Raw genomic sequence first — 18,035 nt, 5'->3', positions numbered from 1 at the left:
GTTCTGGGATTGAGCCCCACGTCCAGCTCCCCACTCAGCGGGAAGCCTGTTTCTCCCTCTCCCACTCCCCCGGCTTGTGTTCCCTTTCTTGCTGTGTCTCTGTCAAATAAATAAATAAAATCTTTAAAAAAAAAAAAAAGAATATGGTAGAACTGAAGAGCGCCATCAATCGACTGGATTTAACTGACATTTATAGAATACTTCATCCAACAACAGAATATATATTCTTTAAGATTTTATTTATTTATTTGAGAGAGAGAATGAGATAGAGAGAGAGAGCATGAGAGGGGGGAGGGTCCGAGGGAGAAACAGACTCACTGCTGAGCAGGGAGCCCGATGTGGGACTCGATCCCGGGACTCCAGGATCATGACCTGAGCCGAAGGCAGTTGCTTAACCAACTGAGCCACCCAGGCGCCCCAGAATATATATTCTTTTCAAGCTCACAAAGAACATTCACCAATATAGACCATATTCTGGGCTATAAAACACACATCAACAAATTTAAAAGAATAAAAATCATATAAAACTAACATCATACTTAATGATGAGAGACACAATGTTTTTCCCCACGAGATCAGAAACAGGCAAGGATATTCCTCCTCATCACTCTAATTTAACCATCATACTGACATTCATTGCTAATCCAGTAAGACAAGAAAAAGAAATAAAAGGTAATCATACTGGGAAGAAAGAAAGAAAAGGCTTGTCTGCAGATGATATTATTATCTATGCAGAAAAATCCCAAAGAATAGGGGCGCCTGGGTGGCTCAGTCGTTAAACGTCTGCCTTTGGCTCAGGTTGTGATTTCAGGGTCCTGGGATCGAGCCCCGCATCAGGCTCCCTGCTCAGCGGGAAGCCTGCTTCCTCCCTTTCCCACTCCCCCTGCTTGTGTTCCCTCTCTCGCTGTGTGTCTCTCTGTCAAATAAATAAATGAAATCTTAAAAAGAAAAGAAAAGAAAATCCCAAAGAATCAACTAAAAAAACGCCCAGAACAGTAAGTGATTATGGCAAGGTTGAAGAATACCAAAAAAAATACCAAAGTCAATCGCCTTTTTGTAAACCAGCAAGAAACAACTGGGATTTGAAATTAAAAACACAATACCATTTACTTTAGCACCAAAAAACAAATTATGTATAAATCTAACTAAATGCATAAAAGCTCTATATGAAGAAAAGCACATAACTGATGAAAGAAATCAAAGAAAATCTAAATAAATGGACAGATATTCCATATTCATGAATGGATTTCACAAAAATTAACTCATAATGGGTCACAGACATAAGTGTAAAACACAAAACTCTAGAAATTAACATAGGAGAAAATCTAAATGACCTTGGGTTTGGCAATGAGTTTTCAGAAACACCACCAAAGCATGATCTATGGGAAAAAACTAGTAAGCTGGACTCGTTAAAATTAACAATTTTCTGTTCTAAAAAGGCACTGTTAAGAGAATGAAAAGACAAGCCACAGAATGGGAGAAGATATTTTCAAAACATATATCTGATAAAGAACTACTATATAAACTATACAAAAAACACTTAGAAGTCAGCAGTAAGAAAACCACCAACCAAATTTAAAAGCATACAAAATATCTGAAGAGGTATCTCACCAAAGAAGATATACAGATAGCAAATAAGCATATGAGAAAATGCTCAACATCACATGCAAATAGGAAATTGCAAATTAAAATGAGATATTACCTACATCTATTAGAATGGCTAAAATCCAAAACGCTGACAATACCAAATCCTGGTGAGGGTGTGGAGCAACAGAACGTTCGTTCATTATTATTGCTGAGAGTGTAAAATAGTAAAGCCACTTTGGAAGACAATTTGGCTGTTTGTTATAAAGCTAAATATAGTCTTTCCAGGGATGCCTGGGTGGCTCATTCAGTTATGGGTCTGCCTTCAGCTTGGGTCATGATCCCAGGGTCCTGGGATCCAGTCCTGTATTGGGCCCCTCACTCAGCAGGGAGCCTACTTCTCCCTCTGCCTGCCACTTCCCCTGCTTGTGCACTCTCTCTCTCTGACAAATAAATAAATAAAATCTTAAAAAGAAAAAAAAGCCAAATATAGTCTTTCTGTATGATCTAGCAACTGGACCACTAGGTATTTATCTAAATGAATTAAAAAGTTCTTCCACACAAAAACCTGAACATAAATGTTTACAGCCGCATTATTCATAATTGCCAGAAATTAGAAGCAACCAAGATGTCCTTCAACAGGTGAATGGATAAACTGTGGTACAACCATATAATGCAATATTTTTCATCAGTAAAAAGAAATGAGCTATCAAGCCACAAAAAGACATGGAGGAACCTTAAATGAGTATTGCTAAGTGAACAAGCTAGTCTGAATATGACATATACTGTATGATCCCAACTATAGGACATTCTGAAAAAGGCACAACTATAGAAACAGTAAAAAGGTCAGTGATTGGCAGTGGTTAGGGTGGGAGGGGAAGGGATGGGGAAAGAGATGAAGCACAAGGGATTTTTTAGGCAGTGAAGCTATTCTGTATGGTACTGTCATGGTAGATACGACATTATGCATTTGTCAAAACCTTCTGTACAACACAAAAGAGTGAACCCTATTGAAAACTCTGGAGTTGACAACATGTCAATACTGGTTCATGAACTGTAAGAAATGTATTACACTCATGCATGAAACTGTGAGGAGAGGAAGGTATATGGGAATGCCGTATTTTCTGTTCAATGTGTCTCTAAACCTAAAATTATAAGCAAAGGACTTGGACAGACATTTTACAAAAGAAAATACACAAATGACCAAATAGCAAATGAAAAGGCCCTCAACATTAGTCACCAGAGAAATGCAAATTGGAACCACCATTTTACATGTACCAAAATGGTTCAACTAGAACAGACTGACAATACTGTATATTGGCAAAGGATGTGTAATATCTATAATTCTCACTACCAATGGGAGTATAAAATGGTACAACCATTTTGGAAAACTATTTAATGATTTCTTATAAAAGGCAGCCTACATCTACACTATACCCCAGCAATTCTACTCCTACGCGTATATTAAAGAGAAATATAAACATCTGCCTACAGAAAGACTTGTTTGCTAATTTTATGACAGCCTTATTCATAACACCTCCAAACCGAAAACAACCCAAATACCCACCAACTGGTAAACAGATAAATAACTTCTTAGAACTGAATACTACTCAGCAATGAAAAGAAACAATTTGTATTTGCAATAACATAGATGAATCTCAAAACATTTGGAGTGAACGATACTAGACAAGAAAAAGAAATACATTCTATGATTCCATTTATATAAATTCTAAGAACATGTGATAGAAATCAGAATATGGTTATCTGTGGAGGGAAGGAGGAATCAACTAAGAAGGGGCATACAGGGGTGATGGAAATGTTCTGTATCTTGTTTGGGTGGTAATGATCAGAAGAGAGTATGAGAAAAGCTTTTGGGATAGAAATAATGTTCAAATCTTGATCTTGGTGGTTATAAAGGTGTATTCGCTTTTTAAAAATTCATGGAGCTACAGACTTATGATCTGAGTATTTGGGTCTACAAACTTGCTAAGCAAATAACTTAAAAAATAAAAAGCTGCACCACAGAGTAAATATTTTACAACACATTTGACAGAAAAGGGGCCAATCCCTGAAATAAGCAAAGATTTTAAGCCTGTTTCAGACATGCTGAACTTGAGATAGTGGAATGTCCATGTGAAAAGATTCAACAAGAATCAGAGATGTCAAAACCAAGCTAGAGATTCAAGATTCAGATTTGGGAATCAGTGGAATATAAATCCAGATATTTTAACAAATGTGAAGTGATATTAACTAACAAAAAACTTTTTTTTTTTTTTTTACATTTTACAAGTCAAAACAAATATACCTGTGGGCCAGTTTGACTCTGTGAGTTGCTAATTTGCAACCTCTAATGATCACCAGAAATAACATCTGCCCATGCCCTTCATTTTATTACCCCATATGCAGACTCTTAACAAAAATATGGCAGAGCACCAGAAGTGGGGTCCTAAATATTTAGTGCGATGGCAGCCTGAATACATGCTTTTTAACCTTGACTCCTTGATACTCCAATAAAATAACATGAGATTTTTCTTTAAAAAAGCATAAGCCTACACAGATGAAGAGAAAAGGAGAAAAGAGAACAGTAAAATTTTAGAATGTTGAAAGCTGACGGATATGTGGTAAAAAAAAAAAAACAACAACAACTCAGCAGATCTAAGAAAACTGAATTCTAAGTCAATAGCTGAGAAACCAAGAATAAACTTATTTATTCTCTAGAATATCTAAAATGTCAAGAATTGATAGGAATCCCACTACTTACGGAAGAGAGAGTCAAAGGAGGGCTAAAGTAAGAAATATTGGTTGATAATCTTTTTAAGCAGCAAACTCCACTCCAGTCATCTGAGCAACAATCGTTCCCCATTTTGGCAAAATACTAAAGAGACTAAAACAGATAATCTCTGAATAGGGCGGGGAAACCACCTAAGGTTGAAGGCAATAGTACTGATCTGAAAACAAGAGGATTAGTAGAGCCGAAATATATACTAAATGCCCTCTTCCCCAACTCAGATCCCAGAATGCTGGCAGTCAGGTCTTTACCCTCCAGATGGGAGACAGGTGAAGTCTCCTCTAAGGCATCTGAGCAGTCTCGGAAGAAACAACTCCAGATATTAACACCAAAGCCTCACCAACTAAACAGCCCAGCTAGATAAATTCAGAATGAACAAGTCCCACCCACATACCTAGAGCTCCCAATCGGCGTCTTATGTCCACTACCACTTAAATATGAGTAGTCAACCAAGGAATTACCTGACATCTGAGAAACAGCCCTACCAACAAAGTCAGAGAGTAAAAAAAAACAAAAACAAAAAATAATAACTGGGGGGAAAACTTAGTGCAAACAAATTATATGCAAGGAGATAAATACATACATCTAAAATCTCACAGAGGTTAAGACAAAATACTGTTAACAGTAAATCAAGAACAGTTACCTTAAAAAAAAGAAAATGAAGGAAAAGAAATATTTGGAGGTCAAAAAAGTTCTTAGAAATTAAAAATTGGAGAGCAGAAATGAGATAAAATCAGTATTATTTTAGGAAAATAAAAATAAAGAAATATTGGGCGCCTGGGTGGCTCAGTCGGTTAAGCGACTGCCTTCAGCTCAGGTCACGATCCTGGAGTCCCGGGATCGAGTCCCACATCAGGCTCCCTGCTCGGCAGGGAGTCTGCTTCTCCCTCTGACCCTCTTCCCTCTCGTACTCTCTCTCTCTCATTCTCTCTCTCTCAAACAAATAAATAAAATCTTTAAAAAAAAAATAAAAAATAAAGAAATATCCTAGAAGCAGAGCAAGGAGTCAAAAAAATAAAAATTGTTAAAGAGAAAAGAAAATCAGAGGACCAGTCTAGAAGATTAAACATCACTATCTGTACTGGAATCAAGTAAACAGAAAGAAATAAGTAATTCAAAAAAATTTCCTAGATCTTAAAGACATTATCAGATCAAAGAACAGTTTCCAGATTAAATTCCAGACAGGTTCACCAAGTACCCAACACAATGGAAGTAAACAGGCCCATATCAAAGCACATCATCAGGAAATTACAGACCACACAAGAAAAGATTCTAAAAGAGAAAAAAAGGTAGGTTACAAACTAAAGATGAGAAATTAGAATGGCTTCAAACTTCTCAATTACAACCCTGGAAGGCTAGAGGGCATGAGATGTGTGTGTCTGGGGTGGGGGTTATTAGTAAGCCCACCTAGCAAGCAGGTCTGTTTCTAAATACCATTACTAAAAGGAGCTAGGGTACCTTGGAAAATGGCTATTTCTAGGTCTAGGGCAAGAAAAGTACAATGTGAGTGTGGAACATATTATTGTGTGATAACCAAGAAAGTACTCAATAACAAATGAGGACACAGAAACTGGCTTGAGGGGCTCCCTTAACCAAATGTGGTACAATTTGAGCATAAAAAAGAATAATGAAAACAACAGATTATAACACACTTACTAAAAAAAAAAGCCACGAATCTATAGTGATAATCAGAAAAAAAAATTAAAAAAGGGAAATAAAAAGGAAGAGCTTAAAAAAAAAAGCTCTTCTTTATATTAAGAAAGACAGCTAATAAATGTCAAAGAAACAACAGAATTATAAATTCACCATTTTGTAACCCCAAATATAATAGATGATTAAAGCAAGAGGGGCACCTGGCTGGCTCAGGCAGGGGAGCATGCGACTCTTGATCTTGGGGCTGTAAGATCAAGCCCCACTTTGGGTATGGAGATTACTTAAAAATAAAAAAATTTAAAATCTAAAGCAAGAATCCTAAAACCAATGAGTGAAAAGTTGTTAAGGAAATAGAACCCAAAATATCAACCCACAGATTATTTAGTAATTGCAGACAAAAAGATACTTTTTCAAGTGATCTGGTAGACATCCTCTTACTCAAATGATCAAATTTAGCATAACCTAGAGACAATCTAACAGTATATGCCTTCTGATTTCATACAGTGAGTGATACAATATCACTTACATCATACTCATACCAAAAACAGTTCATCTGAATCTAATCATGAGAAAATAATTAAATAAATCCAAAATGTCCTCGTTGACAAGACAACTGACCTGGACCCTTTCATGAAAAACAAAGAAAGGCAGGAAGATTGTTCTAGATTAAAGGGACAAAAAAAGTACATATCAACCAATGTTTCAGGGAGGAAATGAGGATACAAGACATCTGGGGCATAAATGGGGAAATCTAAATATAAATATTAGATGTTACTGAAAAAACATATAATGCTCCAAACTGGAAAATAGTGAAGAAAAATTAAAAGTTAGTTATTTAAAGACATAAATGTAAATACAAAAATAATGCCTTAAAAGAGGTAAAAGTTTTTGCCCTTAGCAAGAAGGAATGGTGAATGGCAAGCAGGGATGATGATGCCTGTTTTTCTGCAGCAAATACATAGAACTTTAAAATATGAGGATGTACAATTTTGGTAGAGAAAGAGAATATATATATACATACACATACATACATATACATAAATAAAAAACTTTCAGGATAGTTTATGGTTCGTGTATTAAGGAGGAGAAAATAACTACTCATTAGTATGAATTGGTAAAGGCCAATAAATTTCAATGTTTAGCCCTTTAAAGCAGGACATACACAGATCTTTGAGTATAGATTTGTACATAATGTACTGTGATAATTAAGCAATTATTAATAAACTAAGAGGAAATCATTATTTCCCTATTCCAAATGTAGAATATTCTCATTTATTCTGATTTTTCTATATTACTTTAAAATTGTTCATCTTTAAAACATTTTAAACATTACATCTAATGATAATCAATAAACCACCTCAAATGATTTTTCATTTGTCATGTGTTAATTTGTGTTATAAAACAGAACATGATCTACAGTAGCCCAGACTGTCAAAATTTAACTACCCATACTGCTTTTTCACTGTGGTTCCACTATACATACTTAGCCTTTGATTATAAGCAATGTTTACATGGAAGCTAATCAATATTTTTTTCATTCCTGTTCAGTTGTCTATTTGTCCTTCAACAATATAATCAATCTTTGATTTCACTTATAAAAGACAAGGATCCACAAATAAATGGCTAAGAATTGCTTTATTAGAGGATTCTGATGGGCAAATTGCATGAAAAAAGAATAAAGGTAGAAAGCAAACTTCACATGACTCACTATAATTTACAGTAAGTTTATCCATGCTTTCTTTAATAGAAAAATAAAAGATTCTTATTAAAAACAGGAAAGAAACCAACTCACCGTTTGGCACTCATCTGTTCTTTTAGCTTACTGTACATTTCCAGCACTGCATTAAAAAATATAACTTATTTTAGCTTTCAAAATGAGAAAAAAATTTAGATGAAAAAATTAAAGCAGGGAAGAACCTATTATAAATTCATTAATTTTCTCTATACTTTAATTCAGGCTTATATTTTCAAATAAAATTTTATACATCGAATAAATAAAAACATTTTAATGTCCTCATATATTGAACATTACATTATATACATGAAGACATTATCTGGAATTTGGAACACTTTCATATGCTGATACCTATAATTGAAACATTACCTACTAACAATTAATCATATTCAGAAACTTAATAATATCTCTTCCCTGTAGTGGAATTGAAGTTTGGACTTTAGTTATTCAAGAGACAAAGTTGAGTAAGTGAGATTGATTAATTTTGATTCAATATATCAAATAAAATACATATACCCAAAATATACCAAACACAACTGTGTTACAGCTCACGAAATAAAATTTTACACCAAACTGACAAAGAAAAAAAAAACCCTCAAAAGTTTAGAGATTAAATTATAATAAAACCATAAATAAACATAACAAAGCAACTTCGTTTTATCATTTCTATTATAACTCAGAAATGCAATTATTCAATAAAATTGTTACAAGCTTCAGCAGGATGACACACTGCCACCAAAAAGGTTTTAATGCAACTATGTAGATTACTATTTATCCTTAGGAGAATTTCAAAGTATAAAGTGAGTAAATTATCATTGGCTCATCAAGCCAGCTCATATTTTCGCAGATCAGAGAGACAGACAACACTTGTCTCCAGATTGTCTATTTTGGCTACTTCCCAGGGGTCTTCAAGTTTACAGAAGATATTTAGTTCACTTGTCTGAAAACCATAAAGCTACAATGGTGGCAACAGTGAACCACCCTAACCCTGTGAACCCTATGTATATCTCTATCATAGCCCCTATATTGTAGGGCAGTATTTCTCACATTTTCCAACCAAAGCATTAGAGTAAACACATAACCTGGGAAAAAGCCTAAAACTGCTGCTTAAGTATAAACTTAATTTGAAGTCTCCAGTTTTAGCTCAATAATTTCTGTAACTTTCATATCTATCTTATCTTATTTCCATATAAAAGTAATGCTCTCCTCAAAAATAATCAAGTAGGGCGCCTGGGTGGCTGAGTCGGTTAAGCGGCTGCCTTTGGCTCATGTCATGATCCCAGGTCCCTGGATCGAGCCCCACGTCCAGCTCCCTGCTCGGCAGAGAGCCTGCTTCTCCCTCTCCCTCTGCCTGCCACTATGCCTGCTTGTGCTGTCTATCTGTCGAATAAATAAATAAAATCTTAAAAAATAATAATAATAATCAAGTAAAACTAATGTACCAGGAAAATGCATGTTTACCCTATGATTTTTTTTGTTCTTTTTTTTATTTTATTGTCACGTTAATCACCATACATTACATCATTAGTTCTTGATGTTACCCTATGACTTTTTATATCCTCTCATACCCCTTCTAATCCAAGGAAGAGTTAGGCAATTATACAATAATAAATAGCTCATTTATCTTTATTCACATTAAATTGTAGGACCCTTCAGAGCTTGGACTGTGTCATTTTCAACTTTATATTTCCAAAATCTACCATAATGGCTGACACAAAAAAGTATTTCCGAGTGGATAATTTGATAGAAGGCTAGATGGAGGAAAGGAAGCAGTTCTCAGTGTGGCTATTAGGAACACAATGTTTACATGAACTCAGATTGCCTGTCCAGCCTTGAAAGCAAAGACAGTAGCAGTAACAAAAGTCTAACCTCTACTTCCCTTTATTTCTCTATTCCAAATCCCCCCCTCGCCCCAGGGGAATAAGCTGAATTCAGCTCTTTCTCATTCCACCAGTCCCCCATTTTTTAGGCTTATTACCATTCAGGGACAAAGCAATCAAACTTAGAGACTGTCTTCATGGCTACTTCAGTGTAACTGATGGTGGCAAAAAGGTATTATTAAACATTACTATAAGAAAGTAGGTTTCTCAACCTTGAAACATAATAAGCAGACATTTTATTTACTCAAAGTTAATGTGCAAATATCCAGGGACCAGAGATAAAACTGAATAGAATTTCAGTGATTCTGAAAAAAAAGAAAAGTTATTCTCACAAAGTCAGAAAACAATGTTTTTTAGTTAATAAAATCTGCTGGCAGTTTTAACATACAATTTGTGTTCTAAGCTAAACTTACATTATATAAATATTATACAAAGCATCTCATTTTATTCCCCTGGACATGGAGGTTCAGGGTCCTTCCTAAAAAAATAAGTTTAAAAAATGGGACACTAAGATGGATTCAGCTTACTATATGAAGAAAAAGATGACATATGCCTTGGCTTCCTTTTGTTTGAACAGGATACATAAGGCGAAAGAAAATATTGGTGAGTTTCTTCAGAATTTATTTGATGTCCCAGTAATATCTTAGCCATAACAGAGAGATCAAAAACTCAGAAACCAAAAAAGTCAGTTTTTCCAAAATACAGGAGTAAGGCAAGACCAAAGAAGGGAAAAGACCTAGCACTTTAGGATGTTTTTTTTACTTTATCAGCAAAACGAGACTGTGAGCAAAGCAAAACCAACCTGCTTAAGTGACAAACAGAAAACAGTGGAAAACTAGAGGTAAAAAATTAGGCAAATTAGGAAAAGGTAAGGAAATGTAATCAAAAGACACTCTCCTCCACGGGAAAGTATTCTGAGGAAAAACAAAAAAGCAGTGAGAGGGGGGTGAGGAACAAAGGACAAACTAGGCAGGAAGGAAATGGGAGAGGTACAGGTTGTTCTAGGAACCTGATGTGACAGATCATCAAACAAAACTTTGTAAGACAAGAAAACCATGAAAATTCAAGGACTAAATAGATAAGAAAGATAACCACGAGCTTTTGGGGGCAATCACCAAACAATCTATAATTTGCATAATGAATAATGACCATATGCTATCATTAAATTATAATTTTACCAAGCCAAGCATTAAATTATAGACAAGTTTAACTCACCTGGAAGGCATAACTGCAATTTTTCTACTACCGTTGTAATGTTCCTCTGCTGAATTCTACATCGAATAATATCTTCTGTTTGGACTATCACCTTAGAAAAGAAGAAATGTTCATATTTTTAAGCAAACAGTTAAACTGCATCCACATTATTAAATATGCAAGAAATGTATTGTATTCTCACCTCCTTTCCAGCATCTTGAAATCTTCGGTTGGTATCAGTAACTTGCACCTTAAAAATAATTTCACCTTAATTAGACAAATATGCATAAAACTGCCCTGATATAACTGCTCACCCTTGTAATCAGATCATGCTTCATGAGAAACTTAGAACAAAGAAATGCAAATTCAAATTAACTCTACAGCTTGAACTTGAACTTTTGATTGAAAAGGGCTTTTGTTAACTTCAATTACTTATGACAGTTCTTTTTAACAGATTCTGTGGCAAACTTCTCAAATTTAATCTAGATTTTTGAACTTTACTTGCTTCTCTAAGTCTGTCAAACAATTCAAATCACTGACCCAATTGACCACTGGTCCCTTTTTGATAACTTCAATGAGGTCTATGTGCCATTCATTGTCTGTACGAAATGGTGATTGCATTTTATGGTAATTAAACATTCATACTTTGCTGAATGCAAACACTGGGTGGTTGATTAACATCAAACACGGAAATTTCAATCCACAGCAACATTTTAATGCTGCAGGTGCAGACAAAGCTCAACCTCAAATTTTCCCACATATTAAGTGACTCATTAGGTCATCATAGTAAGGAAGCACATTCTAGTTTATTAAAAATCTCATTAATTTCTGAACAAAGATGCTCATTGACCTCATTGATGCTGTATTTGGTCTCTTGTTATCTGAATATCCTTTATATAATGGTTTTCTAATCATAACTTTTAGTGAACCAGGGTCATTTTATCTGCTAAATTCTCCAAATGTAAAGAAAGATAAATAGGCCAATTCTTATAACTAAATACTTTGTATTCTGACTGAACAAATCCAGGTCTCATTTAATAAATATTTTTGCTGTGTGGCAGAAAATATAGACCAACTTTCTTTTAAAAAATTGTGCTTTGTTATTAAACTAAAAAAAATTTCAATATTATCAAATAATTTTGAAAACACAAGCACTTATAGTTTTTTTTTAAATTTTAAAGAATAGCTTATCATTATTGTACTAATTGCAATTTTTAAAATTCTAAAACTGCAAATGAGGCCTTTCTTTGTATGAATTTTTTTAGTTCATTTCCCTGCACGGAAAGAAATCCTGTTAAGTCAATGCATTACTTGCTTTACAAAAAAGAGATTACTTCTGTCATTAGCATGACAACTATGTTAATAGAGCATAAAGAGCATTTCCAAATATACACACTAATTCACTTCTTGAAAATAGTACATTTAATAATGATTTGTACGTATGCACTACAAACTAATACTTGACTAAGGAGAGCAAAAATAAAGAGAATTTTAAAATATTTCTTACCTTCAGTTTTTCTGCATCAGTCCTTACTTTAAGGAGCTCTGTAATAGCATCTACAAAACCCTGATGATGAAAATTACACATCTTTTCAATTTCCTTGTCATGATTACGGATACAAGCATCTAACTTTTCCATAAACTTCTTGTGTGCATTTGGTTGGTCATCATACACAGACCTGAATGTACACAAAAAAGAAAACTAACATTAACTTCCCAGTTCACCAAAATTTATTCTTTATTAAGCCCATTCTTTGCAACAGCTAATAATTTTTTGTTGGTTTGTAATCAGTATATTAAGGAGACATTCATATATTTCAAGAATTACTTAATTCTGATACCCAGATTTAAGTCTGTGAATATGACTTTTAAATATAAAGCTATTCATCATAACATGATATAGTACCAACATTAAATTACAGTTGCTTCGGAGCATAAGTTAAATGGTTTAAAGTAAGCAAGCCTGTAACACACCTAAAAAACACCTTCCTATCTCTTACATGCAAATTACTTCTCCAGTGTAAAAGTCTCTTCACTCTAAATTACCCTGCTCCCAAAGTCACTATTCTGAAGCTTATCATGGTCCAAAGAGAAGGGGAAAAAATGTAACTGGGACTGATATATTAAAAAAAAAAAAAGATGGCAGGGCAGAAGGGAATGCAATTCTACAAAGTGCAAGCCCTCAAGCAGCAGCATATTATGACAAACCTTTTCTTTAGAAAGGTATCATTTCTATCACTGATACCACAGACCAAATTACATAGCATGCCATCTTCAAGTAACAGTTGAGGCAACAGAATAAATGCAGAGGCATCACAATGAATCCCACTTAATATAACAAGGGATCAACACTTCTCTACAAATTAAGTTCTTTGATTGCCAGTTAAATACAAGTTTTAACTTCATAGCAACAGCTGATAATCTTTTTTTTTTTTAAGATTTATTTATTTCAGAGAGCGAGAGCACAAATGGTGGGGGGAGAGGGAGAGAGAGAATCTCAAGCAGACTCCACACTGAGTGCCGAGGCTGATGGAAGCCTCCATCTCACAACCTGAGCTGAAACTAAGAGTTGGATGCTTAATTGAGTGTATTGGCCAGGCGCCCGCAAGGGCTGAAAATCTTAAAATAAAACTGTATTGATAGTACTGTCATTAGTAGAAATCATTTGTATGAAAAATTACTTAATTTCTTTTTGAACATGTTATTATTAAATGAGCCACAAACCCTCTAGATACTTGGAAACTGTCTAGATATCAGGAAATAAAGGTCTGAGCCTCAGGACAGGAGTCTTTAACACACTAGTGCTCAAAAAAGAATCACTGAGTAAATGATTAAAGAATGATGAACAAACTACTGATTTCTACAGTACTTACTGTGTCAGGACATATTCTAAGTGCATTTTATATATTAATTTTTTAATCCTCACAATAAGCCTATAAAGTAGGTATTATTATTACCCTTGCTTTACAGATGTTACAGATTATGTAACTGCTATAAATTCCACACTTGCAAGGGACAGATGAGATATGAATCCCGGTAGTCTGGCTCCAGAGTTCATATTCTCAAGCGCAAGGCCATACTGCAGTCACCACAATATTCTCTAAATATGGTGTACACATTTCTACTGTATCTCAGCTCATGCTATCTCCACGTAGGGGCATTACCCTCCCTTGCCAACCACCATTCAGAAAGGGATTGACCTTGCCCAAAGAAAGGTTTGGCCCTTGCCCCCAGCTCCTGGAAGGTAAGCCTTGGGAATGTTCTACCTGATTGTTGTCTTTGTTTACTTGGGGGCCTTGGGCAATGCCAAATAATCTAAGTTAGCAATGTGCTTTACATGTGATTTACAGTGGATGGGGGCCTTTGGCCACATTATAGCAGCTCCAGAGAGTCTACAGACTGAGGGTAAGCAACTCACGACAGTCAGCCATATCTATGTGACCAACCCCCAGGAAAAACCCTGGACACCACGGCTTCGGTGAGTTACCCTGGTTGGCAAATACTCCATGACTGTTGCCACACATCATTGCTGGGAGAAGTAAGTGCTGTCTGCATGACCACTGGGAAAGGACTACTGGAAGACCCTGCTTTGAACTCTCCTAGACCCCGCCTTATATGCCTTTTCCTAATGTTAATTTTAATCCATATTCTTTTGCTGTAACAAACAGCAACTGTGAATATAACAGCTTTCTAAATTCTGAACTTGATGGTAGTAAATTCTGAACTTAATGGTAGTCTTGGGGACCTCCCAAAAATGTGCCACCCCCAATCTGTTGCCCACTGTTTGTGATTTAGTTCAATTCCCATTTCCTCCAACAGGACTCTGTCAATCATTTCCATGCCAAGTAATCTCTTCATAAGCATAACAGGTAAATTCATAGTCCTTTCCACTCCTTGTGACATGTAATCATATATTATACTTTGCACTGTAATTTAAACCTTTCAAATATATGTCCTGTATTTTGTTTCTTCGTATCAACCATAAGCTTTTGAGGGCAGCCTCCATGTTATAGGTTTTTAATGAGTACCTATTATAATACTAGAGACAGCGATATTGGATAGTGATTATTAAAAATTTGGGCCTTTAAGAGCTGAGCTAGAACTAGGCTCTGATCTTGGACATCTCTTTTCTACCTGTACTACTCTCTCAATCTCATCCAGATTTGGAGTTTTATATTCCATAAGAACACTGACACCTCCCAAATTTATGTTTCCAGTCCCAACTCTCCCCTGAACTTCAAACTCATATATTTCTCCAACTGGGTATCTGATAAGCATCTCAAATATGTCCAAAATTATTTCCTACCTTCTTCCTCAAACCTGCTCCTCTCACAGTCTTCCTCCATCTCAGTAAACCCCATTCTTCTAGGTGCTCTGGCAAAAAACCTTGAAATCACCCATGACAGTTCGCTTTCTCTCACTCTCCCCACCAAAATAATCCAGCAAATCCAACCACATCTTACAACATCTACTGGTGCCGCCCTGGACTAAGTCACCATCATCTGCCTAGAATGTTACCAACTGCTTTCTAATCAGTCTCCTTGATTTCACCCCTGCTTCCCTTCAATCTGTTCTCAACAGTAGACAGAATGATCCCATTAAAATATATATCAAATCCCATGTCTCTCTTCTGCTCCAAACCCTATTTCTCAACAGCCCATAAATCCCTATATAATTTTGCCCCATATTATCTCACTGACCTCACTTCCTAATACTTACTCTCCACTTTACTTATTCTATGCCAGCAACACTGGCCTCCTTGTGGTTCCTGAAACACACTAAGCACTTTCCTGCCCTATGCTTTACACATGCTGTTTCCTCTGCCTCAATCACACTTCGTACACATGTAATGCCTCCCTTCAGGTCTTTTATCCCCTTCTTGATGAAGCCCTTTCTGGCTACAATATCTATACTATAAACACACACACACACACAATTCCATAATTCCCTTCCCTGCTTTTTTCTTTTTTAAAACAAAGGAGTTTACTTTATCACCACATCACTCTTAACCCTGTAGAATAAACTCAAATATACTATTTCACACTTTTATTTTGCCTTTGCCCACTGGAATGTAAGTTGTCTGTTTTGTTCCCCCACTGCATGCTCGGCCCCAGAAGAGTACTTATCACATAGCAGATGCTTAATAAATAATGAATGAATAATTGGAAGGATGAATGGATGGATAGGTAGATGGACTCAGAAAAGACACTAACTGTTCACCCTTAGATAAGCCACTTGACTTCTCTAAATCTCAACTCCCTCAACAATAAAATAGGGATAAAAAAAACAGTATCTAGGGGCGCCTGGGTGGCTCAGCCGGTTAAGCATCTGCCTTCAGCTCAGTTCATGATCCCGTGGTCCTGGGATCGAGCCCTGCATCGGGCTCCCTGCTCAGCGGGAAGCCTGCTTCTCCCTCTCCCTCTGCTACTCCCCCTGCTTGTGCTCTCCCTCTCTCTCTCTGACAAATAAATAAAATCTTTTAAAAACAAACAAACAAAAAGTATCTACATCACAATGTTTTAAGGATTAGTAAACAAATGAAAAATTCTTAGCAATAGCTGACATATGGTAAGTGCTCAATATACACTAGCTGCTAGCATATTATGTACATAAAAGACAACCAAATCCTTATTAAATGAGTGAATTGGCTGCTGAATAAGTAGTGGCCACAAATATCAAATATGGCTAATACTCCATGGTAAAGGAGTTATGGGGCCTTTTGCATTTTTTTACATCTAATGTTTCATTTATTTCTTAGACTACACCAGAGAAAATACCACTGCCCTCTTTTCACAAGTGAGGAAGTAGGCATGGAAACAATAAATGGCTTGCTCAGTGTAGTCTAGTTAATGAGGGACTGAGACAGTACTAGAATTCCCAAAGTACTTTTGTGCTTCCCATGTGCTTTTCCTATAATTACTATGTTTAATAAGAATTCCTAATTAAACATACATTCTGAAGGAAAATCCACATGAAAGAGAAAGTTTATCTGACATTGGTGTGCTATAAACAAATTTTTATTTCATAACTATGAATACGTATTGAAGTAATATACATATACACGCATTTCTAAAATTTTTTTAAAGATTTATTTATTTATTTGAGAGAGCAAGAATGAGAGAGAGAGAGAGAGCACATGAGAGTGGGGAGGATCAGAGGGAGAAGCAGACTCCCCGCTGAGCAGGGAGCCCGATGCGGGACTTGATCCCGGGACTCCAGGATCATGACCTGAGCCGAAGGCGCCGTCGCTCAACCAACTGAGCCATCCAGGCACCCCTCTAAAATTTTTTTTTACCTATCTTAATACAAGTTTGAAACGTATCTGGCTCTTAAAAACCAGGTCGTGAACAGAACATACCAAAAGAATTGCCTACTCTCTTTTTTTCTGTGATAGCTGTAGCACTGTAGCAAAAATCTAAAGAGATATTTCAGGACTGCCCTACTACAATGTCCCTCCAAAGAGGGTCCACCTCTGTCAGTACAAAAACAACCCTGTTTTCTCTTTTAAAAGTAGTAATAATATATAAACAGAAAAAAAAAAATAATTTTTTCCAGAAGTCTATTTTATTCTAGAAAGTTCTTAAAGTCCATCTTTCAGTGTGTCTAATTTATTCTCCTAAGTTTTAAAAACGAAACTACTCCTATTTTATAGTAATTCAAGACACTGCCAATGCATCTAGTATAGCATCATAGGTGAATGCCTCTTTTTCTACTGATGTTATTAGTATGAAGAAAAGCAGTATCAGAACATATACAATACTCACTTCCCATTAATAGAAAAACAAAGCCTGAAATGGGTGAACTATTTATATCCCATGTTTTCTGCTGTTACAATAGAACTTCAAGCCCCAATAAAAATAACATTAAGAAATCAGTACTGTGAATGATCCACCTATTACTACTAAGTCTTAGTCTCCCGACTCCTGATAACCACTCGCTGTTATAGACACGAGTACAAGCTGCAGCCCAAGCTGATATAACCGCGTGTCATCCATAATCCATATCAATGAGATCATTCTGAGCAGAGTGCACAGAAATAAAGAAGGAGAGATGAGGAAACATTCTAAACCACAGGAATTAATTGCACTTTTTAAAATGTACTGAAGGCTCAAGCAAGTGGCAGAATCCAAAATTCATCACAAGATAGAATCTGGCCCTGAAAAGGACCCTAGGAAGTTCCTAGTTCTGACTTTCTCAACTT

At 35.7% G+C, this 18,035-nt stretch overlaps 1 protein-coding gene across 3 annotated transcripts in view; it reads right to left on the bottom strand.

Annotated features, from left to right (window-relative positions):
• EXOC6 (exocyst complex component 6) overlaps positions 1–18,035 on the bottom strand; it is a 240,815-nt gene that overhangs the window by 178,624 nt on the left and 44,156 nt on the right. For all 3 annotated transcript variants that reach the window (XM_027595848.1, XM_027595850.1, XM_027595849.2), the window contains exons 2-5: positions 12,342–12,513; positions 11,037–11,084; positions 10,856–10,946; positions 7,818–7,863 (exon numbers count right to left, since the gene is read on the bottom strand). In XM_027595848.1, coding sequence (XP_027451649.1) covers positions 7,818–7,863; positions 10,856–10,946; positions 11,037–11,084; positions 12,342–12,513 — 357 coding nt within the window. The remainder of the gene's footprint in view (positions 1–7,817; positions 7,864–10,855; positions 10,947–11,036; positions 11,085–12,341; positions 12,514–18,035) is intronic.

Source organism: Zalophus californianus, chromosome 15 (genome assembly GCF_009762305.2).
Source record: "Zalophus californianus isolate mZalCal1 chromosome 15, mZalCal1.pri.v2, whole genome shotgun sequence".
Classification (NCBI taxonomy): Eukaryota; Metazoa; Chordata; class Mammalia; order Carnivora; family Otariidae; genus Zalophus; species Zalophus californianus.
Note: the sequence above shows the minus strand (reverse complement) of the source record. Positions and strands in the feature narration are given on the sequence as shown.